We start from the raw sequence: 23,583 nt of genomic DNA, 5'->3' as shown, positions 1-23,583 counted from the left end.
GCCGGCGCGCAGAGCCGCTCTAGCCTTCCCCAGGCCCTGTTCTCTATCTTCTTCAGGGATAAAGAGCCCCGAGAGCGAGAGATATGCTTGGAGTTAGCAGCAGGAATCTCGCGGGGACTCTCTGGCCGCTCGCCGACCGCTTCTCGGTGGCTCCCGGAGGACCCGGTGGGCTGTGTTTTGGAGGTGAGGCTTGTCCCGGCCTGAAGAAAGAGCTAATTTCACATTTCCGGCATTTCCTTAAGTTCGCGGCTTCCTTTTCCTGATGTTCGGTTTATTAGGCGCAACTGAAGTGCAGGAAGCCCTGCAGGATCGCTAACCCGAGAGTTTCCCACGGCAACTCATCCTATAGTACCTGCCCGCCCTCCAGCATTTGGGGTTCAGGTTTTCCCTGCCCCTAGATGGCCTCTTCCAGATCTCTCCTTAGTCTCCTTCCTCAGAGAACGGCTTTCCCCCCACCCACCCCCAACCAGATAGTTTTAACTGACCCAACATTTTTGATGTACAAAGTATTGATGTGCAGAGAAGGCACGCGGATCCTCGGCCTGGCTCGGATCTGGGGTGGGAAGGGGATGGATAACAAGCTCCCGAGGTGTGGACAGCCCCGGAGAGAGTGAGACAGAGTCCATGGCGGGGGCGGGGTGGGGGTGGAGGCCTGAGGGTGAGAAGGGGAAAGGCGAGAGAACCCCCGGCAGAAGGAGACACGGAGGAGCGTTGGCACCTAGCCAGAATGTAGGCTATTCCGTGTGCCAGGTCTGCCACTTTTTTTTTTTTTTTCTTTTTTAAGTCAGGGTTTCACAAAGTTGCCCAGCCTGGATTCAGTGTCTCTGCCTCAGCCTCCCAAGTAGCTGGGATTACAGTCTTTCAACGTTCTGCTATTTTAAAATTGTGACCTTAGGTAAGTCACTTTCTGCTTTTTGTTTTTTTTCCCCTTGTTTGGAAAAAGAGTGATAACAACCCTAACAGGGTATCTTCCCTGCCTGTATAGGTCTGTGAACATGTTCAGTCAACACTTAGTACGTAACGCTAGGTAGAATCTGCTACCTGAACTTGGGTAGGACGAGTCGGGCTAGCTGGACGGGAGATGTTGGCTCTGGGACCCTGAGCCTGCGATGTGCCACTTGTCTTCAGACCCCCAATCTGGGACTGCCCAGTAAGCAGAGCTTTTACCCAGGACCCCCCCTCCCCCGCCCCCGTGCTGGGTTTGGGCGCTGCTGTGACAGAGCAGGGGTCTGGCTGTCCACCAGACATCCTGAATCCAAGGGACAGTGGAACCAGGTAAGGCTCTGTCTAGAGCCATGGTTCTCAACATGTGGCTCGAGACTCCTGGGGGGTCGTGCGCCCCTTTCACAGGGCTGCATATCAGATGTTTACATTGCAGCTCCTAACCGTAGCAAAATAACAGCTATGAAGCAGCAACAAAAATAGTTTTCTGGTTGGGGTCCCCACAGCATGAGGAGCTGCTGAAGGCAACACAGCATTAGGAAGGTTGAGAACCACTGGCCTAGAGTCCCCGGTTGTCTTACCATGGCTGAGAACATCTGGCAAGGCCCTTCTGCCATTGGCCACAGCCGTCCCCTACAGGCAGGCAGGTGGTCCTTTTCCACCTCACAGCAGCCGAGGCTATTCAGGGTGAGGCCACAGGATTCGGTGACTAGCACTTCCCCTTCCCTGCTCCCTTTCTCTGCCAGGTCTCAGGCCCTCTGGTCCTGGTTTCTGCCTTAATTTTTCTCAGAGCTCAGTGGTTGTTTGCCCAGAACCCCCATCCTGCTGAGGTCTCCTTCTCCCTCGGCATGTTCTCGGGGGCTGTTGCTGCTGTGGATTGGATGCAACGGACAGCTGGTTGGCGACTGCCTTCTCTGCTTACCTCCTTTCTATGAAGCTTTGTCCTGCCTTGTGAGAGTGTAGTTCAGTGTGGGAGTGCTGTGCCCCGGGTGCATGTGGACACACACACACGCACACACACGCACACACACGCACATGCTGTCTGCCCACTTGCTTTGCTCCTGGTTTCATTCCACCCTGTCTTACCTGTTTTTGTCAGCGTCTTTTCTCCTGGCCTTAGTTTGTCTCAGACTCTGAATGTGGGGCTTCCAAAGCCTCTTCTCTCCCTACGCCTCTGGGCTTTCTTGTCATGTGCTGTTTTCCTGGGCAGATGGTAATCTCACTCCACGCTGGAGTCCAAGGTAAACAGTTGGTAATTAATGAGCTTCCCCACTCTGGTTCTCATTCCAGAACTGCCTCCACCCATGTTGGTGATTTTCTGGGGTCTGTTATGTTGTGTGACACAAGATGTCCCATAACTATCACATACATGCAGCAAAGGCAGACCCTCCCTTACCGATGCTTCTGCCTCCCCCTCCCCAGTGCTAGAATTACAGGGTCCGACCACACACGTCAATCTCAGTGTTCTCATTTCTTCCTTTCTATCTCTGCTTTGCGTCTCTAACTCCCTTTGCGTGTCGTGTCAGACTCTGTTACCTACGTTAGGGAGAGTTGCTCTCCGCAGTGGGAGAACTCACCCACGCCCCTTTTTCTTTTTTTAAACTCTAGTGGGACAGGCCGTTTTGACCTCAACAAAGATGGCCAGTTAGGCTTTGCCTAGGTCCGCGTCCTTACCTCTGCTGCGTGTGTGCCCTCACTTGTGATGGGGCCTCCTTGCTCGGCCAAAGCCCCTCCCGGTTTTCTCACTCGGCCGGTCAGGTCCCGTCGCGTAGTTCCGGAGGGGGATGGCCCTGGCCTCTCATTGGTGCGGCTCCGCCTGGCTGCGCAGACATTGGCTGGGCGGACGCACACCCTCCCCCCCCACCCTTTAGCTGATGAGGGCGGTAGAGCAGGCTCTGGAGGGGCGGCCGGGAGGACGCGGCATGCGCACAGGTTGTGGGGTTCGGGGTGACCCTAGAGGGGCGGGAACTCAGGTCCGGTGCGGAACACTTGGTGGGATCTGGAAACGGAAAGCCAGGTCCATGCCTGGGATGGAGACCCAGACTCGGGGCTGCGTTGTGGCCCTGGAGTAGGGGTACACACCGGGGACAGACTGAAAGGACGGCCGGGAACCGTGGATGGAGGCCCAGATCTGGGGTCCCGGGGGACCGAGACCCGACCCAGCATGGAGCATGTATAAGGGCCCTGTGCTGGTGTCTGATCTGAGGGAGGTCTGGAGGTGGGGGAGACAGCTGGGCATTGAGGAAGCGGCCCGGGGCAGCGGGCAGAGGTGGATCCCGAGGGAGAGTCTCCATGGGGGCGTGTCCCGGCTGCTGTGAGCCCGAGGTCAGTGGGGCGACTGGATAAGTCTGCCCAAAGGTGAGCAGTTAAGAAGAGGCTGGACCTTCTGCAGAGCAGAAGGGACCCAGCCCTGGCTCTCCCCTCTTCTCGGAGAGAAGGCGGCCGGCCCGTCAGGTTAGTGGGCCCAGACAAACCGGCTGGTGGGCGCTCCCGTGCGGCTCCTCTCTGACGGCTCTGTGTCGTGTGCGCTCTCTCCCGACGGTTGCTTTCTCAGTGGGGTGAGAAACTTAACTATCTTATTGCCCTGTGCCTCAAGAGCTGCTGTCTCCTCTGTTTCTCTGCTTTTCAGGGCTGCCCCTTTCTTCTCTCTGTCTACGCGTGGACACGGTTCTTCCCTCTACCTAGCAGTGACTCAGTGTGTGGGAGGGGACGGTCTCTCTGTCTCAGCCTGTTTTCTTCCTGTCTCTGTCATCCAGTTGTTCCCTTCCCCTCAAGCCCATCATCACCCAGTAGACCATGCTTCTTACCCTTTGGCCACCTTTTTTTTTTGGGGGGGGGTAGTTTTGAGACAGGGTTTCTCCGTGTAGCTTTGGCTGTCCTGGAACTTGCTCTGTAGACCAGGCTGGCCTCCAATTCAGAGGTTCACCTGCCTCTGCCTCCTGAGGGCCGGGATTAAAGGCGTGGGCCACCACCGCCCGGCTTTCTTTCCTGTCTTGGGGTTGACGTGGGTTTTTGTTGTTTCTTTGTGGGTGGGGTTGTTTTTGAAACAAAGTTTCCCTGGCTGGCCTTCACCTTGGGGCTGGACTCCCGAGTGCTGCTTGTAGGCACCGCTGTGCCTGGCTGTCTTGAGTTTTAAGCAGTTGTTGCACACAGAGTCCTGAATAATTATCTGAAAGTTAGAGAAACGTTTTCATGCCTGGTTTGGCTTCCCTGCCCTGCATCATGGGGTCTCTCCACGCTTTCCTGGTCTATGGTGTCCCTTCCCACACTCTCACTGTCTCCTCCTCACAGGCCCCTCCTGCCCACCTGTCAGGAGGATCCAGGATTCTGACCATTGTCTTCCTCCCTCCCCAGAGGCTGGAGCAGGAGCTGACCACAAGCCAGGGGTCTAGAAGTGCTCGGGCAGGGCTAAGGCCGTCATGGCCCCGCCGCCACTACTGCCATCGGCCTCCAGCACTCCAATCCTGCACGGCGAGTTCGGGTCCTACCCGGCCCACGGCCCGCGCTTTGCCCTCACCCTCACCCCGCAAGCCCTGCACATACAGCGCCTGCGCCCAAAGCCGGAAGCCCGGCCCCGAGATGGCCTGGTCCCTCTGGCAGAGGTCTCGGGCTGTGGCACTCTGCAGAGCCGCAGCCCCGCAGACAGCGCAGCCTACCTGTGTGTCTACACCTACCCGCGGGGCCGGCGCGGGGGTCGGCACAGAGCTACGCGGACCTTCCGGGCCGACGGGGCCGCCACCTATGAGGAGAACCGTGCAGAAGCTCAGCGCTGGGCAACGGCCCTCATGTGTCTCCTCCGCGGAGTGCCTCTGTCCGGGGACCAGGGTGAGATGGCGGGCCAGAGCCACATAGGTGTTTGTGTCTTTCTTTCTGGGTCTGTCTCAGAAGCGTGAGCGCCTCTGCTCTCGGCTAGAGTGTCTGTCCCTCCCCGGACAAGAGCGGAGTACCAGGCCCCCAGGGGTGTGCCCAGGCCCCCAGGGGTGTGCCCAGGCCCCCAGGGGTGTGCCCAGGCCCCCAGGGGTGTGCCCAGGCCCCCAGGGGTGTGCCGGAAGACTGGCTGAGCATGGTGAGGCACCACAGGTCTCCAGGGTTCTCAGGCAGCCCAGAGGTGGCCTGATGCCCCGCTCCACAAGGGAGGAGGCTTTCCGGCAGGGCCTCACTCACCCAGGGCCCCCACTTCCCGTAGGAGCCCCGCAGGCCTCGGGCTGCTCAGGGCCAGTGACAGCGCAGGAAACTGATGCTGGTTAACAGGTGTCCGGGGATCCAGGCTCCTTTCTCCACCTGCCACACACACAGGTGCAAAGGGCACATATCTGCTTTCCCAACCTTTCCTCAGCACCTGTGTGGAAGAGCCGGACCGCCCACACTGGGCCGCCCGCACTGGCCAGGTGGCGGGAGGGACACTCCCAGCAGGCCCTGGGTACCTGCCCTTGAGTTATCAAGTCTCTTTGGGGCCCCGTTACCAAGAGGAGGAGGCCTGGGCTCTGGCAGATTCAGTCCTTTCTTTCTCTCCTCCTCCCTCCACCTCTCCAGAAATCACCCCTGAGCTACTGCCCCGGAGGCCCAGGCTGCTCATATTGGTTAATCCCTTTGGGGGGCGGGGCCTGGCCTGGCAGCGCTGTATGGACCACGTGGTGCCCATGATCTCCGAAGCTGGGCTGTCCTTTAACCTCATACAGACAGGTATGGTGGAGGGGGGTACTCCTGGATCTTCTGGAGGGGTGTGGCGGGATGAGGAGGCTTCTTGGCTAACCTTTGTATTTGTCCACTTAGAACGACAGAACCATGCCCGTGAGCTGGTGCAGGGGTTGAGCCTGAGTGAGTGGGAAGGCATTGTCACTGTCTCCGGAGACGGGCTGCTTTATGAGGTAGAGCCACAGACAACCTAACCCTGCCCTGGGGGGAACTGGAGAGGGTAGTGAGGACCCAGGCAGCCCTATCCCAACTGCAGGTGCTGAACGGGCTCCTTGATCGCCCAGACTGGAAAGATGCCGTGCGGATGCCCATTGGGGTCCTCCCCTGCGGTTCCGGCAATGCACTGGCTGGGGCGGTTAACCACCGTGGCGGGTACGTTGACTGCTTCTGCCTTTGGGGTGAGCCTCTGGGACCACGTGGTCTTGTCACGTTGAAGCCTCCCACCCCCTTCCCCTGACCCAGGGCTAGATCTGCACTTGGCCCACAGAAGGCCTCTAGGGGTGCTTGGAGGACTGGGGGTGTGTCCCCTGGTGGCGTCGCTGTTCGCACGTCTCCCCCCCCCTCCCCAGTCGCTCCCCCCTGTGACGCCCATGTCCCTGCGCAGGTTTGAGCCGGCTGTCGGCGTGGACCTGCTGCTCAACTGCTCCCTGCTTCTCTGCCGCGGTGGCAGCCATCCTCTGGACCTGCTCTCGGTCACGCTGGCCTCGGGATCCCGCTGCTTTTCCTTCCTGTCAGTGGCCTGGGGATTCTTGTCGGATGTGGACATCCACAGCGAGCGTTTCAGGGCCCTGGGTGGCGCTCGCTTCACCCTGGGGGCGGTGCTCGGCCTGGCCACACTGCATACCTATCGCGGACGCCTCTCCTACCTCCCCGCCACCACAGAGCCAGCCGTGCCCATCCCAGGCCACAGCCTGCCTCGGGCCAAGTCGGAACTAGCCTTGGCCCCAGCCCCGGCCCCAGCCGTCACCCACTCTCCCCTGCACCGTTCAGTGTCTGACCTGCCCCTGCCTCTGCCCCAGCCTGCCTTGGCCTCCCCTGGCTCCCCTGAACCCCTACCTGGCCTTTCCCTCAATGGCAGTGGCCCAGAGCTGACCGGGGACTGGGGGGGAGCCGGGGATGCACCTCTGTCCCCAGACCCACTGCTGCCCTCGCCCCCCAACTCTCCCAAAACAGCTCAGCTTTCACCCATCACCGAAGGGCCCCCGGAAATGCCAGCATCCTCGGGGTTCCCACCTCCCACCCCCAGTGCTCCGAAAGTCTCTACCTGGGGCCCAGCAGACCACCTTCTTCCCCCCCTCGGCTCTCCACTGCCCCCGAACTGGGTGACAATAGAGGGGGAGTTTGTACTCATGTTGGCCATCTTGCCCAGCCACCTCAGTGCGGACCTGGTGGCCGCCCCACACGCCCGACTTGACGACGGCGTGGTGCACCTCTGCTGGGTGCGCAGCGGCATCTCCCGGGCCGCGCTGCTCCGCATTCTGCTGGCCATGGAGCACGGAAACCACTTCAGCTTGGGCTGCCCGTACCTGGGCTACGCTGCAGCTCATGCCTTCCGCCTCGAGCCGCTCACGCCTCGGGGCGTGCTCACTGTGGACGGGGAGTTAGTGGAGTACGGGCCCCTGCAGGCGCAGGTGCATCCCAGTCTCGCCACACTGCTCACTGGGCCTGCGGGCCAAAAGCCGTAAACCTAAGGGAGCCCGAGACACGCCGTGGTGGGACTAGAGCACCAGAGGCTATGGCCTGGCTTTATAGGTAGAGGCAGGACCGGGATTCAGAATAGCGAGAGTGGCGATTGGGTCTGACCGAGCGGAGGGCGGGGCCTTGCCTTCCTCGCTGTCCAATGACGGGGCCTGGAATGTATGAGCTAGCAAGGCCTCAGCTCATTGGCCAGCCAGGGTTTCTTCTTGCTTACTCCGGTGCCTCCACTTGACTGGCCAATCAGCCCTTGAGGGGCAGGTTCCCCCAGGCGGTCCCCAGGATTTGCACTAATGGTCCGCCCCTTGCCGGTGAGGGGTGGGTAAATTCACTTCTCATGTTCTGTCTTGTGTGTCCCTGGTCTAAAAAGCAACTGAAAAGGTCTATGCAATAAAGGCGTCGCTTTCTTCTTCGCCCCGTCCACCTGATGCCCTTCAGTTAATACTGCCCTCTAAGGATCACAGCAGATGCACCCAACTCGGGCTGCTGCTGGCTTTGACTCAGAGCCAGTAGCTGCTCTGTCCCCCACGACAGCTGGCTCCTGGGTTCTCAAGATTTATTCAGGATTGTGTTGACGACGGAGGCGGTTGGGTGGATAGGTTCCCCGAAGTGCTAAGAGCACACACAGGACCCTCCCCACCCCCACGAGGGAGGTGGGAGATGGCTAGCTTTTCTTAAAAATATAAATGTATTTGTCTGTATCATCACGTCCCTGGGGCACCTAGCTGGCCAGACCATCAGCCATGGGACAGGAGGGAGGAAGTGACAGGTGCAAGTCTGAGCAAGGAAGAGAACTCGGCCCGGGCAGGGTGGCCGTGGCCTCACAGTGTCCCGTGCTGGGCCTGATAGCGTGAGAGCACAGCACGGTAGTGGGACAGCTCCTGCCGCACAGCCACCACCTCCTGCCGCAAGAGGGCGTTCTCCTTCTCCAGGAAGGCTGCCCGCACAGATATCTGATTCTCCTTGAGTCTTCGTGCGTCCCGAGACCTCTTGGCTGCCTCGTTATTCTTGTACCTCCGGCTCCAGTACTTCTCATCCTGGGGGGGAGGGTGAAAAGGCACTGAGATCCAACAGAGGGACAAGTGGCCGGTTTGGAAACACCCCCACAAGCATCCCCATCCACGGGCCTGCTTCTGCACAGCAGTGAGAACTAAGGGCTACCAGCCTTTGCTGGGATAGGCACCCGAAGTTATGCTGTCCACTGCCCTAGCTGCTAAGAACAGGGCCCTAGCAGAAAGCTAAATCACAAGATAGACTCCAGGTACACATAGGAGAAAAGCTGGTCTTCAAAGTCTCCACCGTGCAGAGCAAGCCTCCCCACTTGACAAGGACCTACGGAAACTTGGTTGCGATGGATGCTTGTTACCTAGCAACGGGGCCTTCAGGGTCTAAAGGCTTATCCCATTGAAGAGCACCCTGCCTCAGAATTCACCTTTCCAGACCCTGGTTGCTAAGGAAAGCGTGGATAGCAACCCAGTGATGGGTTTGGTGTCCTGGTTGTCAAGGTAACCTCATCTCAGCAAGTAAACTTAAGCTGTAAGTAGACCCAATGATCCTACCCAGTCTCTTCTGTCCTTGAACTGATGTAAGGGAACTGTCTGCCTCCCCTTCCTCCCTCCAGTACCTAACTGAAGGAAGAGGTGGAAGCTGAGGCTTCCCTTGAGAATTACACCATGGGTCCCCTACCCAGCTGGGAAAAATACTTCCCTCAGTTTTCTCTTAAAGGTTCCAGCTTGCCAGGACACATTCATTCCCTAGCAACAGCTGAGCTCTGTAGCAGGAAAAGCCATTGGTATAGACTGGGTTTCTTAGATGGAACTAGATGCTGAAATGGCTATGATCCAAGGCCATGGCAAAGACGTGAGAGAAGTCCAAGTACCTCTTCTTTGCTGGCAGAGACCCCAATAACAGCAAAACCAGAATGGTAGAAGGATGCATGTGCTGCTCTAACCCCCCCAAATTAGAACATGGCCGGTAAAGGATGACCCCAGGCAAGGGCAGTCCTATGGATGTTTCCGGTTAAAAGCCAAAGACCAGCTCCAGCCAGGCCAGCTGCTCAGCAGCAGGCTGACGGGGCACTAAAAAAGCTGTAATTAGCAACAGCCCCTGGGAACTTGAGCCCTGCTCCACGGGGGTTCGAGGGCCAAGTGACTGGACCACAGTGACACCATCTTTGTGACTCTCAGGACAGCCTGTCCTCGGGAACCTCACGAACCAGGGTATGTCTATAGGCCACAAGACTCCGGGACCTCATCCCAAAGAGAAGTTTCCCACAGGTAGGGGCAAAGGCAGTTCCTGACCAGTCACACCCCACCTGGTCACGCTCACCTTCTGTTCCTCGGGCACCTGGACTTTCCTTGCCTTCTTCATGATTGGCTGAGGCTTCAGTTCCTCCTCTGAGAAGCGGTGTCTCCGAGGGTCAAAAGTCTCATGGCCTGGAATGCTTGACAGGGCAAGATCAGCTGGATCAGGTTCAAAGGTCATTAGCACCTCCACGGTGTCTGGGTCCACAGGACTGGGTGTGTCCCTAGAGGTCAAGCCTGGAGAAATACACACCACTTGAATGCCTTGAGTATTTAGTTTGGGGACTGCTTTCTCAGGGGTCCCCTCCACCTTATCCACCACAGGGTAGTCTTTCCTGCAGTCTAACACAAAGCCTGCCTGTCAAGCATCAACCCTATGACCAAGACCCTTAGCCACCACGAAAGCAGTTCTACCTTTATGAGTAAAGGCACAGATGACTGGACTTAAATACCCCGTGAGTCTGCTAAGAGCTTCTAAAACCTTTTGTTGTTGTTGTTGTTGCCACTCTCTCGTCTGAGTCCTACTTACTGAATTCTCTGTATGCTCAGAGTTTAAACCTGTCAGACCCACTCCTAAGAGTGATGGAAAAGCAGAAGCTGCTCCGAGGTTCCAGAAGCTTGGCTACAAAAGGATGGTGCCTGTGTCTTTAAGAACAGACAAGCCGGGGCCAGCTGAGGACACGGGTTCAGGGCCGAATCACGTGTAGCTGACAGCTTCCCTCCCCCTCTGCCCCCCCACCACGCACCCTCACGTTCCCGGGCCCCGCCTCCTCGCGCGTGAGAGCGCGTGCGCGCAGCAGGGAAGGCGGACTCACGTGGCGCGGGAATGTGCAGCACTGTTTTGCCTGGAGGTCGGATCAGGGACAGGTGTACCCAGGTGTCCCACAACGAGACTCTTTGTCTTGATAGGGGTCGCCTCCCCTCTTGTTCCTTTTGGTCTCAGCTCCAACATCTCCAAGGATCCTATCCACCCACCCCGCGCTTATGGGGATCGTGGGAGAACCGGCCTGACAAACCCTTTGCCATCCAGACTCCCACACTTCTGAGATCCTAGGTCCCCGTCGCAGGAATATGGGGAGCTCCCTCTGGACAATCCAGAATCGGGACCCCGGCATTTTCTGCTACAAGACTCTGGGAGCCAGGATGCAACACCCTCCACTGGCAGGGGGAGTGGGGATCCGGGAACCTAGTGTCCAGCTCTGGCCTGCTCCAATTTTAGATGTCCTTGAAGTCCAGTCCCAAAATTCTGGACAGAGACATGGAGTCAGTCCGCTCCCCAGTTAACTAAGGTGTTCTGAGTTCCTAGTCCTGGCTCCAGGAGCATGAGGAAACTTTATCCTAGAGAAAAATACAGCCTCTCCCGGGATAATCAATCCTCTGACATTTAGGGGCCCAGGTTCCCTAAAGGGTCGCCGCATCTCATCGGGCAGAGTCCCAAAAGCGCCGCGAGGCCCACCCCCTGCCCGCCAGCCCCGCCCCTTCACCGCACCTGCGCGGTGGCCGCCGGCGGCGCCCAGGGTAGCCCGCGCGGGGGCGTGCCCCGGCGACGAGCGGGGGGAAGAGGAGCCGCAAGAGCCGGGCCCCGGGGAGGGCGCGGGCGTGCGCGCTGGAGAGGGTGCGGGCGACAGGCCCCCGGGGGGCGGCGGGCTGGGCGGGAGCCCGTGCTCCAGCAGGAAGGCGTCCAGGTCCACGTATTCCACGTCGCCGAAAGGCAAAGTGCGTTCCCACAGCAGCGGCGCAAAAAGACTCGGGCCAGCCCCCGGCCCCGAGCGTCCCCGCGGGGACCCCCCGCCACCGACTGCCCCTGCCGGGGCATCGGCTGGGCCAGCCGTCTCCAGGCCCGGTCCCGGGACGGGAGCTGGGGGCAGAGTCGCCTTCCGCTCCTTTTCCTTCAGGAGACCTGTGGGTCAGGGGGAGACGGGATGGGGAGGAGACACACGGGAGGGGCCCCCAAGTCAGAGATGAAGTAGAGAGACACGCATGGCCGAGATGCAAAGAAGCGATGAGACAGACGGGAGCCGTACGGCAAAGACCCCGAGAAGTGCGGGCAGGTTAGGGAGACAGGAACCCAGGAAGGAGAGAGGCATAAACCCGGGGGTTGGGGAGGCCCAGAAAGAGGGACAGGACGACAGGGACCCCAAGAGAGAGAAAGAGAAAGTATACGGAGAGACAGGGATGGAGACACAGAAAACAACCCCGAGGTAAATGATGGAAGTTTAGAAAGAGGGATTTAGAGACAGGGTGGGTGAAAGGTTGGGCAGGTGAGAGAGAAAAAGTGACAGCTCAGTAAGTCCCCCACCCCTGGCACCGTCGCCCCCCTCCCCCACACTCGGTTCGGGGCAGGAAGCGACCCACAGCTCGGGCACATTCCTCCTTTCTCGTTTCCATGTGATCCTGCGAGGCCCCGCCCAAGCCCGTGTCAGCACCGTGTGAGCATCCGACACACCCCCTCCCTCCCCAGGATTCCAGGGGTCCAGACTCCCGGGCCGAAGGGAAGGAAGGGGGGCTGGCACCTAGACTCCGTCCTAACGGAGGAAGCCTCTGGGGACTTGACCCTTGGGCCTTCCAGGGGTCAGATTTAGCCACGGACGCTGAGAGACTGAGATGGCCCAACACCTGAGTAACCGAATGACAACTAGGGAAGATGGGACACCTAGCACACAGGACCACCACCCCAACATTTCAGTCCTTAAGACAGTGGGGCTAGAACTCACAGCTGGCCGGCTCTTTGGGCTTGCTGGTCCCCTGCAGAAGGCTCCGCAGCCCAAGCAACGCTCCCCCGCCAGCGGGGGCCCCTGCCGGGCCTCCCAACAGCAGGGGGCCCGGGGTCCTGTCGCTCAGAGGCCGCGCCATCGCCGGACACCGGCTCCCAGGTTCATGAGCTCATGGAGAGTCGACGAGATGCTAGACCAGTCACCTGCCCACGGCTGGGGTTCGGCCGAGTGTGTCCCGGGGTCGGGAGAGCTGCGCGGCTGCGAGACTCCGGTATCAGAACGTAGCAGATCCTAAGAGCTCTGCGGGGGTCAGCCAGTCCTCTGCAGGAAGGTGCAACTCCAGAGTGTCCCGGGAGGATCCGATAGTCGGGGCGAGTGGGTGACCGAGCAGCTGTCTCTTTGCAACTGAGGGTCCCCAAGGGACACAGGCGCGCGCTCCTGCCGCACCAGGTGGGCGAGCCTCTAGCTCTTGACAATTTTGCACTTCTCGCAAGGAAAGGAGCTTTGCAATCTGCACCCAGAGGTGTGCGCCCAGGGGCGGAGGAGGAGGGGGCAAGAGGAGGCGGCAGCCTTGGGGCGTGGCCAAAGCAAACTTCTTTCGCGGAAAAAAAAAAAAAAAACCCAAACCAAAACACCCGACGCCAGAGCGCGTGCCCCTCCTCCGGGCCCCCTCCCTCCTCTCGGGCCATGCACCCCAGCCGCGTGCCTCCCTCGGGCTTCAAGCAAGGGCCAATCACATCCCGAGCCCTTGAGACGCTCAGCCAATGAGGTGACGGGATCTGCCAAGGCCCTGGAGGCGCGTGAGGGGCTGAGCGTGTGAAGTTGCCTCTCCTTCTGGATGAAGGCGGGACACTGACCTACATTTGGCCAATGAGAGGCGGCACTGGGGGCGGGACCGTGACCCACTTCAAGCCAATGAGGCAGGAAGAAGGGGGAAGCACATGGCCCAGCGCGTGCTGCCCGACTCGGGTGTGGGGCAGGAGGGGTGTCTCTTAAAGGAGCCGTCTGTCCACGGGCTCCTCACTTGAGGAAAAACGCAGCACACCGATCAGAAGAGGTTAAAGCAGAAAGAAGTGGGCTTCAGGAAAAATTACTTTTTAATACCCAGATATTTCTCAATCGCGACTGAGAATCCCACCGCCCAGAAGCTGGAAACATCCGGTCCCTTTAATAGCTTTGCTTTAGGGTGGCTCCCCTTCCCTGGTGAGGAAGTCAGGACAGGCGGGGGTAATCCTCGTGTCGGAGGGTCTCAGCGACCATGAGGACCACCGTCCACTGCAAAAGAAGGTGCGGGCTTGTGGGGAGTCTGAGCGCATCCTAAGGCTCTATCTACCACAGTCTGGCTGCTAAAGGGGGCTGGAGTATACCCAGTTGGGGGAAGAGTCAGCGCCTGGACCGGACCATAGAGAGAGGGAAGGGGGTCAGATGGGACGTGCAGATTAGGCTGCTCGGCATCAAGGTGGTAGTACGGGAAGGGGAACTGGAAATCTGGGCTGTACCATGCACCCGGTCGAGAAGATTTCCGGGGGAAGAACACAGTGGCAGTTAGGAAGACAGGGGGATTGTACCACATGGATTGTGAGAAAGGGGGTAGCCATAAGTGGGTCATACCATTTGTAAACAGGTGAGTTGGACCGTACCATCTTGGAAAGTGACAATAGGCAGAGGGCAAGAAGCAGTATGTAAATGCACCGCAAGGAAAGCAGAGGGTGTCGGGTCTTAGACTAAGCTGTAAAGAGGGGTGGGCTACACCACGCTGTTCCATGGGGAGAGGGAAAAAGGACTGAGGGATGTGTCACACAGAGAGACCGCTGCGAATAAGTGCAGACTGTATCAAGGCGTGGAGAAGAGCACACATTAAGCGTACCATGCAGGCGGTAGTTGGGGCCTCGGCATCGCCTCTCGGGGTGCCGGGGGTCCCGGTTGCCCCTCAAGGCTCTGTGGGCCAAGGGCTGCAGGGGCCGGCCATTACCGCTGAGGCTCTGGAAGATCTGGGAGGGGGGATTCTGGCTCAGGAGTCTCAGGGAGTGCATCTGCCTCAAGAGAAGCACGGGAAAACATGGGTGAATGGAAAGGGAATAATGCCCAGGGAAGGCAGTACTCGGGATAGGGGCAGCATGCACACATGAGGTCACCTGGAGGGAGGTGATATTGAGAGCCCTGTCGATGAGGATCCAGGTGACAGTCTCGGAGCACGGAGGAGTGCTGAGGGAGCCCTGATAGGTGATGAAGCCAAAGGATTCTGGGAACAGGAGCTCCAGGCTCAGGTCTTGAAGAAAGTAGGCATCATCTGTGGGGATATCAATCCAGTGTGAAAGGGTGTCCCCTGGGAACCCACGTGTGTGCAACCAATCCATGGGGACTTCGTTATTTTTGTTACAGATTGGTGATTGAACCTAAGGCTTCAGGCATGCTAGGCAGGTACCACTGAGTCAGGCCCCCAGCCCCTCACTGGGGGATTCAAATCAGGAGTTTTCTCAGCAAGTGACACCTCCAGCCTCTCACTTTCTGTCTGGGGACTGGATCTCACTAAGTAGCCCAGACACTGACCTTGTTTGTCACCCTTCTTTCTCAGCCTCTCTAGTAGCTGGGATTCCACCCCAAGCTCAGGGACTTACTCTTGTAGGAGATTCGGGTGATGGTGTCCCGGTTGAGGAGGCGACTGAGGAATGGGTTGGAGCTGCCAGCCACCTATGCAGGGGGCATGAGGCGAGGAGACAGCAGCCCAGGGGTCCCCAGAGGCCCACCACCCCCATCGTAAGGATCCTGGCCTCCCAGCCTCCCTTGTCCCTCACACCCTGGAAGCCAGGTGCCCATCTTGCCTCCCTCACATTGACAAAGAGGCTGAGAATGGCCAGGCCATTGGGGCCCCTTGAGGCAGCGCTGAGATTTCCGTAGAGCTCTTGGTTGAAGTGAATCAGCTGCACCTGGGGGGTAGGGAGCCAGAGAAGAGGTCCTGAGCTGAGCGGAAGCGAGCATGGTTTCAGCTCTCAGGCCTTTGTGTCCAGAATTGCATTAGGGATTAGTACTTAGGGTGGGGACAGGTAGCCCTGGGTAGAAGGATGGGGTGAAGCATTAAGCTAAAACAAAACAAAACAAAAACCAGGGTGACCTAGTGTGAGGGTCATAGGTTAGAGGTCACCACCTCAGCAGAGAAGCCCTGGTGGTTGATCTGGTGTTCAGAGCCAGCCCCATCTCGAGCTCCAAACAGCAGCCGAAGTTCACTGAGTCGGTGGCTGTAAAGAAGAGGACCCCCAGACACGTTGACCACAGGGCGGGGTGCAGGCAGGAAGGAGACATGGCGGCCAGTGTTGTACAAGGTTCCCCGGAGCTGCAGGAGAGGTAGAAGCTATTGCGGACACAGATGGCTCCCACCCATCCTCCACTCATCCATTCCCCAGGCCAACAATTATTTAATATGGATTAGGCATAAGCCACCCCCCAGGCTCAGACCATGTCTTCTGCAGATATTCAACACTGATAAATTAATTCGGTTACAAGTACTGGGCCAGGAGTACTGTTTCAGGCTTGTAATCCCAGCCCTGAGAAAACTGAGGCAGGAATGCCATGAGTTCAAGTGCAGACTAGGCTATCGAATGAGTCTTTCTTTTTTTTTTTTGTTTGTCTGGTTTTTGTTTTGTTTTGTTTTGTTTTCCAAGACAGGGTTGTTCTATATAACACCTCTGGCTATCCTGGAACACGCTTTGTGGACCAGGCTGGCCTCAAACTCACAGAGATCCGCCTGCCTCTGCCTCCTGTGTAGCTGGGATGACAATGTGGTCCAAATAATGGACAGCAGGGTATAGAGCTGCAGGCCATGCAGGACTGGATAAGGATGGACAGTGGAGGGGCAGGAAGAGAAAAAGACAGGAAGGATATTCTCCGTGAGCAGAGCGGGGGAAGCAGATCTGAGGGACCGAGGCTTTTGGCTCACGGTGCCAGCTCTTCTAAAGAAATGGTACCTCGCCGGGCGGTGGTGGCGCATGCCTTTAATCCCAGCACTCGGGAGGCAGAGGCAGGAGGATCTCTGTGAGTTCGAGGGCAGCCTGGGCTACAGAGCGAGTTCCAGGACAGGCACCAAAGCTACACAGAGAAACCCTGTCTCGAAAAACAAAAAAAGAAAAAAGAAAAAGAAATGGTACCTCAGTGAGTGTCCTTAGTACAGACACTGAGGCCACACCACCTGGTGTGACGGCTGTGTGACCCCAGGCAAGTAACTTTCTATCCATAAAATGAGGATAATATAAAATAAGGATGATAAAATAGCACCTGTTTTGTAGGTTATTGTGAAGATTAGTGGGTTTGTTAAGCCTTTTCAATTGCTTGGCATGGGCTGCCTTCTGTCTTCACTAATTGGGCAAACATGGGAAGTTGAGGAAACCAGTGGGGAAGGGAAGAACTGGTGAACTTCAGAGGATAAAGAGCCTTCTCTCCACCCAGCTGGTACCTTTGGTTCCCCACAGTTCACCACCCACCTCTGCACGGGTCCCCTCTGCTCATACTCACCCATGGCAAGGCTCCTTACCTTTTCTCCCCCGGTGCTGAGCCGGAGCGGAGGCAGAAAAGGGTCGTAAAGAACCCGCTTCAGCTCCACATCCACGGGGCTCTGCCGCTTCCCCACAGCGCACAGGGTCCAGGCAGCATTCACCAGGCCCCAGAAGGGAGGCCCTGTGGGGACAGAAACAGGCTGGATCTCAGGCAGGACCTGCGGGGTTGGACTGGGGCAGGGATAACCCATCTGAAGCTAAGAAGGAGCCGCATAAGAGCCAGAATCCTAATTCCTAGAAGAATTTTGGAATCCTTTCCTAACACCTCCAAGCCTTCCCTGTATTTTTCCCAGGTTAAATTAAATCTATGTAAAAACAAAACTACAACTCCCAATAGGCCTCAGAGGTGAAACCAACTAATCCATCCCCTGTCTTTCCTATAGCCCCATGGGAGTTGTAGTTCTTTAGTCTCCCAGGTCCCACAGCTGGATTAGAGTATTAGGGGAGAGGAGTTGCCGAAGAGGGCTAGAAGGCCCGGGTGAGGGGGCGGGGCGGGGACTTGAGCTTCTGAGTCTGTGCCTTTCAGCCGGAATTGGACCTGTCTATGGCTGCAAACACATACATATCTCTCCACCCCCACACTTTTCTTTCCCTGCACTCACTCCCACTCACTACTTGAAATGCGCATGTATAATGTCCCATGGTGAGCCGCTGAGGTTCAGAGGCTGGGTCCCACTCCTGGGGGGGAGAAAGCAGGGGCTGGGAGCACTGGTCTCGTGGAAGATGAGAGGATCGAGGACCCAGAGTCGGGAGTCTGGGGAAAACGGCACCTAGGAATATGGGGTCGGGCTCTGGGTCCCCACCCTGTTTGCACCTGGCACGAAGTTTCCCTGGAGATTCTCCTTGTAGCTCCACCAGTCCTCGGGATCAGGTGCAGGTCCGATGTGAGCTGGGAAGAGAGCATCCTGCATCCCTCTCCTAGGCACCCCACCCCGCTCCTCCCTCAGGGGCTGCTGCCTGGACCCCCAGGTCTTACCTGCCGCTCCCAGTGCGGCCCAGAGCACCAGCGCTTGAGGGGCGCTCAGGCGAGCCGCACCCCCCATCCAAGAGGCCTCGGAGCGACCCTTTCCCAGCGCCCGGCCCCCTAGCTCTTCCCTCCCCTCCTCCTGGGACTTCCAGCCTGGCTGTGCCCAGCACGGGAGCCCTAGCTCCCGAGATGCAGGGTCTGGGACCGCGCACCCCAGTGCCTGTTTGAAGTGCACTCCTCCGCCCGCCTGGGCCCGCGCCCTGCTCTCGCTCTATCTCCCAGAGCTGCGATCGGCCTCGCCGGCACCGGGTCCCTCTCGGTGCCGATGCACACCCCCTCTTCGCTCTCATCCAGCGAACCTAGCCGCGCACTCGCCGCGTGCACTCTCCTCCCTCCGCCTCCTCCCTCACCCTGCCTTCTCTTCTTTCCTCCGTCCTCCTCCTCCCTGTTCGACTCTGCCTTCCCTTCTTCTCTCTCACCTCCTCCCTCGCCCTGTGCTACCTCTTCCTCTTTCCATCTCCTCCCTCCCTCGCTCCCTCCCCCCACCCCCATCACCTCGAGTTCTGATTCCCTCTTCCCCACCCGCATGCTCCCACTGGTTTAATGTTTGGCTGGGGGCCTCCGCAGTGGAAAGGGCCGCACCCCGGGACCAGCCCTGGGAAGGGAGGTACAGTGCCGCTGAGAGGGCCCTGCTCCAGGTGCCAAGGCCAGAACGGACTGGGCACTGGGGACCTGGAGTGCAGAAAGGCCACTGGCCGGGAGGGGGAGGCAGAGACCAGCGGGGGGACTGGAGGATGAGCAGAAGGCTGGAGGCGAGCTTAGGCTGGGAAGGAGGGACCCGGTGCTCAGAAGGGGCGGGGGAGGGAGAGCAAGATGTCAGGTAGGAGGGAGAGACAAGAGAAATAGAGAGACACAGAGAGACTTGATGGTCAGAACCAGGCAGGCAGGAAGTATGGAGACACATTAGAATCACAGACACAGAAAGAGACCTGCTTAGAGAAAAAAAAACGAGCAAGATGCCATGCAGAAGGGGAGGGGGTTCAGGCACTGAAAAGCATGATGCTAGGCCACAGGAAAGGAGACAGAGACATACAAACACATAGAGCAAGCATGGTGGTCCCCACGTGTGATCCCAGCATTCAGGAGGCTGAGGATCTGAAGCCATCCTAGGCTACACAGTAACACCTTGTCTAAACAAAACAACTAACAGCCCACAGAGAACAAGAATGAAGGAGCCACAGGACAGAGAGGTGGAAGGAGGCAGGCACTAAGAAATAACAATAGAAGCTGGAGGTGGGGGGCACAGTAGTGGTGTCTGCCTTTAATCCCAACAATCAGGAGGCAGAAGCAGGGGGATCTCTGAGTTCGAGGCCAGCTTGATCTACAGAGCGAGTCCCAGGACAGCCAGTGCTACACAGAGAAACCCTGTCTTGAAAAACAAAAACAAAACAGAAAGAAATACATTAAAGATAGAAGCGGGGACACCCAGCCATGGGATTAAAGGACACGTTGGGCAGGCAAGAAGGACAGAGTCACATGGATGCAGAGAAAGAGATACAGAGACATACAGCGAGGCAGACACTAAGGGGCAGAATAGAAGGACCATTCAGGCAGGAATGGAGGGTAGAGATCCAAACTCATAGAGACACCAAGCATGCAAGGACAGAGAAACAGACACAGACCTGGAGCCACACACAGGGACCCTACATAGACTCACTCCTGCAGAGAGCAAAACCACAGGACAGGTACTCAGAGGAGAGGGCCCAGTCAAGGACCAAATGACTTGAAGAGATCCTCCAGGACAGAGGGAGGCAGGCAGGTGGATGTGCTGAGTTGAAAAAGTTCATGCCGGGCGGTGGTGGCACACGCCTTTAGTCCCAGCACTCGAGTGGCAGAGCCAGGCGGATCTCTGTGAGTTCGAGGCCAGGCTGGTCTCCAAAGCGAGTTCCAGGAACGGCGCAAAACTTCACAGAGAAACCCTGTCTCGAAAAACCAAAAAAAAAAAAAAAAAAAAAAAAAGAAAAAGAAAGAAAGAAAAGAAAAGAAAAGAAAAAAAAAGAAAGAAAGAAAAAGCTCATGTTGGGGCTGGAGAGATGGCTTGGAGGTTAAGAGCCCTGGCTGCTCTCCAGAGGTCCTGAGTTCAATTCCCAGCAACCACATGGTGGCTCACAACCATCTATAATGAGATCTGGTGCCCTATTCTGGTGTGCAGGCATATATGCAGACAGAACACTATATACATAATAAAGAAATAAATCTTTTTTTAAAAAAAAAGGAAAGGAAAGAAAAAAAAAGTTCATGTTGGACACCACCCGTTTTTTTGTTTTTGTCTCAAAAAACAAAAGAAAAAAGTAGAACAGGGCACGGGGAGCAAGCAGAGAGAACATACTGGAGTGGGGACCCCGGCAGGAAGACCCAGCTGTGTAGGCTTCTCTCAGCCCTGAAGCTGCCCATGAGGTGGGGTCAGCACCACCCCTATTCCACAGGTGGAGTGAGGAGCCAGGAAGGGGTGACACCCACTGCAGTGGAGACTAGTGTTCACTGTGCTGCTGAGACACGCCCTGGCACCCAGGAGTGGGCCTTATTTGACAAAGGGGTCTTAGCTTGTGTGATTAAGGTGTTTGTTTGTTTGTTTTCCCCATGTTGAGGATTGAAGCCCAGGCTTTATGTGTGCCGGGCAAGCACTCTACAGCTGAGCTACACCCCCCAGACCCTCACTGGAGGATTCTAGGCAGGGGCTCTACCACTGAGCCACACCGCAGCCCCTCACTGGGGGATTCTAGGCAGGGGCTCTAACACTGAGCCACACCCCAGCCCCTCACTGGGGGATTCTAGGCAGGGGCTCTACCACTGAGCCACACCCTAGCCCCTCACTGGGGATTCTAGGCAGGGGCTCTACCACTGAGCCACACCCCAGCCCCTCACTGGGGGATTCTAGGCAGAGGATCCACCACTGAGCCACACCCCAGACCCTCACTGGGGGATTCTAGGCAGGGGCTCTACCACTGAGCCACAACCCTGCCCCTCACTGGGGGATTCTAGGCAGGGCCTCTACCACTGAGCCACACCCCAGCCCCTCACTGGGGGATTCTAGGCAGGGGCTCTACCACTGAGCCACACCCCAGCCCCTCACTGGGGGGTTCTAGGCAGGGGCTCTACCACTGAGCCACCCCCTAGCCCCTCACTACAGGACTTTAGGCAGGTGCTCTACCCTTGCCCAAACCCTAACTAGGGGATTCTAGACTAGCATTCTACAGATGAGGAACATCTCCAGCCCTTTTGTAACTTTTTCTTTTGAGACAGTTTCTCACTATGAAGCTCAGACAGGCCTTGAACTTTCCATCCTCTTGCCTCAGTGTTCCATGTGGCTGGGATGATAATCCTACACCACCTGAGAAGTATTATTATTATGGACCCCCATCAAAGAACAAGTATCCTCATCAGCCAAGGGAGGAAGAGTAGAGACAGCAGCCTGTGAAGACAGACAGAGATGAGAATTACATGGCCACAAGCCAAAGGTCACAGGTAGCCCCAGAGTCTGGAAGAGGCAGGGATGGCCCTCTCTAACACCTTCTTAGTGTGGCCCTACCAACATCCTGACTTTCAATTTTAAACTCTAGAATATGGAATATGGCAGTGTGGCATACACCTTTTTTTTTTTTTTTTTTTTGTTTTTGTTTTTGTTTTTTTGTTTTTCGAGACAGGGTTTCTCTGTGTAGCTTTGCGCCTTTCCTGGAGCTCACTTGGTAGCCCAGGCTGGCCTCGAACTCACAGAGATCCGCCTGGCTCTGCCTCCCGAGTGCTGGGATTAAAGGCGTGCGCCACCACCGCCCGGCCTGGCATACACCTTTAATCCCTGCACTAGGAAGGCAGAGGCAGGAGGATCTCTGAGTTGGAGGCCAGCCTGGTCTACAGAGTGAGTTCCAGGACAGTCAGGGTTACACAGAGAAACCTTGCCTCAAAAAAAAACAACAAAATAAAAAATTACTCTAGAATGTGGGACAACAAATGCTTGGTTTTGTTTGTTTGTTTTGTTTTGTTTTTCAATATAAGGTTTCACTGTGTAACATCCTCAGTTGTCCTAGAACTTGCTCTGTAAACCAGGCTGGCCTCAAACTCACAGGAATCCACCTGCCTCTGCCTCCTGAGTGCTGGGATTAATGATGTGCACCACCACCAGGCAAATGCCAGCCTTTTTGTTTGGTTTTGGTTTTTCGAGCAGGGTTTCTCTGTGTAGCCCTGGCTGTCCTGGAACTCACTCTGTAGACCAGGCTGGCCTTGAACTTAGAGATCCACCTGCCTCTGCCTCCTGAGCGCTGGGATTAAAGGTGTGCGCCACCGCCACCTGGCTTAATGCCTGTTTTCTTTTTTCTTTTTTTTTTCATTTTTAAATTTATTTGTTAAATTTAATTTTATATATCAGCCACGGATTCCCTTGTTCTCCCCCCTCCCACCCACACCCACCACCCACCTCCACCTTCCCCCCAGCCCACCCCCAATGCCTGTTTTCTTAAACCATATAGTTTACAGTGAAAAATAGTTTTTTGAGACAAAGTCTCACTGTATAGGCCAGGCTGGCCTCAAATTCCAACTCCGGCTCATCCTGCCCCAGTCTCCCAAGTGCTGAGATTACAGGGATACACCAGACCTGGCTCAGCATCTCCTTTAACCTTTGGAATTTTGCTGTTGTTTTTGAGGCAGGGTCTCATGTAGCCCAGGCTGGCCTCTAATTCATTATGTGGCTGAGAATGAATTTCTCATCTTCCTACTTTGTAACGCTCCAATTCTGGGATGGTAGGCATTTACCACCATGCCTGGTTTACAGTGGGGTGAGGGGAACCAAACCCAGTGGCTCATGCATGTTAAGTAAGCACTCGAGTTGAGCTACAGCCTGAGTTCCAGTTTCTGGATCTTCCAAAAGCGTTTCCCTTCATCTGGAGCTCCCTTTCTCCCCTTTATTCTAGGCAAATTCATATTAGAACAAATACAGACTTCAGGAGACCCACCACCACCACCACCACCACAATGAAGTCAGCTGGCTATGCTGTGAGGTGGGCGGGGCCTCCTCTGAGGTCTGGTGGCCACCTGGGCCACCACCATTACTGTGCACAGACAGGCAGGGCTGGCGCCTCGAGGGAGGGATGGGAAGGGCCTGGTCGGCAAGTGGCACAGATGTGGATTTCACACCAATTCGCTTCGGCTGCTAGAAACAAAGTTTGCGTCACAGGGAACACAGAAGGCTCGCTCTGCTCCCTGCTTTCATCTCCTACACCCCGGCTCTTGGGTGGGAGGTGGGCACCGCCAGAGCTCCAGCAGCTCCAAAGGTTCCCACACCCCTGTGAACTCCCTCAGCTCGCTCTCCCTGCCCTCAACGCCCATTACCTTGGGATCCCAGCAAGGTCCTCCCCGTCAGAGAACCCAGAGGCTAGTGAGGCCTCTGGGTATTCAGTGACAGTTAACTCCTACGGTGCTTGCTGTGGGCCAGGCCTGTGCCAAACCTTTAATGGGGATAAATCGGTTTTATCTTCAAACAGCATTTGTTAGATAATGCTTGCGCTCCTGATCCTCCACCTCCTAAGTGCTGAGACGTGTACCACCATGGCTCCACACCACATTTCAAGACCATGTGATATTCAAAGTTCCTTTTTCCCCCCGTGGAGACTATCTCCAGGCCCATAAGAATACTAAAGACTATCTAAATGCCAAAGTTTCTGGATATG

General features: G+C 56.8%; 3 protein-coding genes across 12 annotated transcripts; 1 reads left to right on the top strand and 2 right to left on the bottom strand.

The window, feature by feature from the left end:
• The first annotated feature begins 43 nt into the window (after window positions 1-43).
• Sphk2 (sphingosine kinase 2) lies at window positions 44-7,753 on the top strand. 7 transcript variants are annotated; one of them, XM_076542590.1, is made up of 8 exons: window positions 44-183; window positions 785-895; window positions 986-1,150; window positions 4,297-4,767; window positions 5,476-5,625; window positions 5,716-5,810; window positions 5,894-6,009; window positions 6,242-7,753. In XM_076542590.1, the coding sequence occupies exons 4-8, from the start codon at window positions 4,362-4,364 to the stop codon at window positions 7,320-7,322; spliced, it is 1,848 nt and encodes a 615-aa protein (XP_076398705.1). In that variant the 5' UTR covers window positions 44-183; window positions 785-895; window positions 986-1,150; window positions 4,297-4,361; the 3' UTR covers window positions 7,323-7,753. The 7 variants fall into 7 exon arrangements, with proteins under 7 accessions (XP_076398705.1, XP_006982008.1, XP_076398717.1 ...); XM_076542602.1 differs by having other exon boundaries at window positions 46-183; window positions 789-895; XM_006981946.4 differs by lacking the exon at window positions 986-1,150.
• Window positions 7,754-7,874: 121 nt separating this feature from the next.
• On the bottom strand, window positions 7,875-12,909 carry Dbp (D-box binding PAR bZIP transcription factor). Of its 4 annotated transcripts, XM_076542651.1 has the most exons (4): window positions 12,350-12,909; window positions 11,125-11,535; window positions 9,661-9,872; window positions 7,875-8,369 (listed from the first exon to the last, which is right to left on the bottom strand). In XM_076542651.1, the coding sequence occupies exons 1-4, from the start codon at window positions 12,486-12,488 to the stop codon at window positions 8,154-8,156; spliced, it is 978 nt and encodes a 325-aa protein (XP_076398766.1). In that variant the 5' UTR covers window positions 12,489-12,909; the 3' UTR covers window positions 7,875-8,153. The 4 variants fall into 4 exon arrangements, with proteins under 4 accessions (XP_076398766.1, XP_015855998.1, XP_076398770.1 ...); XM_016000512.3 differs by lacking the exon at window positions 11,125-11,535 and having other exon boundaries at window positions 12,350-12,904; XM_076542655.1 differs by lacking the exons at window positions 11,125-11,535; window positions 12,350-12,909 and adding an exon at window positions 10,451-11,090.
• A 519-nt stretch (window positions 12,910-13,428) lies between these two features.
• Ca11 (carbonic anhydrase 11) lies at window positions 13,429-19,050 on the bottom strand. The gene is made up of 9 exons (XM_006981949.4): window positions 17,873-19,050; window positions 17,711-17,785; window positions 16,875-17,017; window positions 15,495-15,680; window positions 15,181-15,276; window positions 14,968-15,040; window positions 14,485-14,639; window positions 14,217-14,382; window positions 13,429-13,624 (listed from the first exon to the last, which is right to left on the bottom strand). Exons 1-9 carry the CDS (start codon window positions 17,937-17,939, stop codon window positions 13,599-13,601), a joined length of 987 nt encoding a protein of 328 aa, XP_006982011.1. The 5' UTR covers window positions 17,940-19,050; the 3' UTR covers window positions 13,429-13,598.
• Between the last annotated feature and the right edge of the window lie 4,533 nt (window positions 19,051-23,583).

The sequence above is a fragment of the Peromyscus maniculatus genome, chromosome 1 (genome assembly GCF_049852395.1).
Source record: "Peromyscus maniculatus bairdii isolate BWxNUB_F1_BW_parent chromosome 1, HU_Pman_BW_mat_3.1, whole genome shotgun sequence".
In the NCBI taxonomy this organism is placed as follows: Eukaryota; Metazoa; Chordata; class Mammalia; order Rodentia; family Cricetidae; genus Peromyscus; species Peromyscus maniculatus.
The sequence above is the reverse complement of the archived record's forward strand: the minus strand, read 5'-3'. Positions and strand labels throughout refer to the sequence as shown.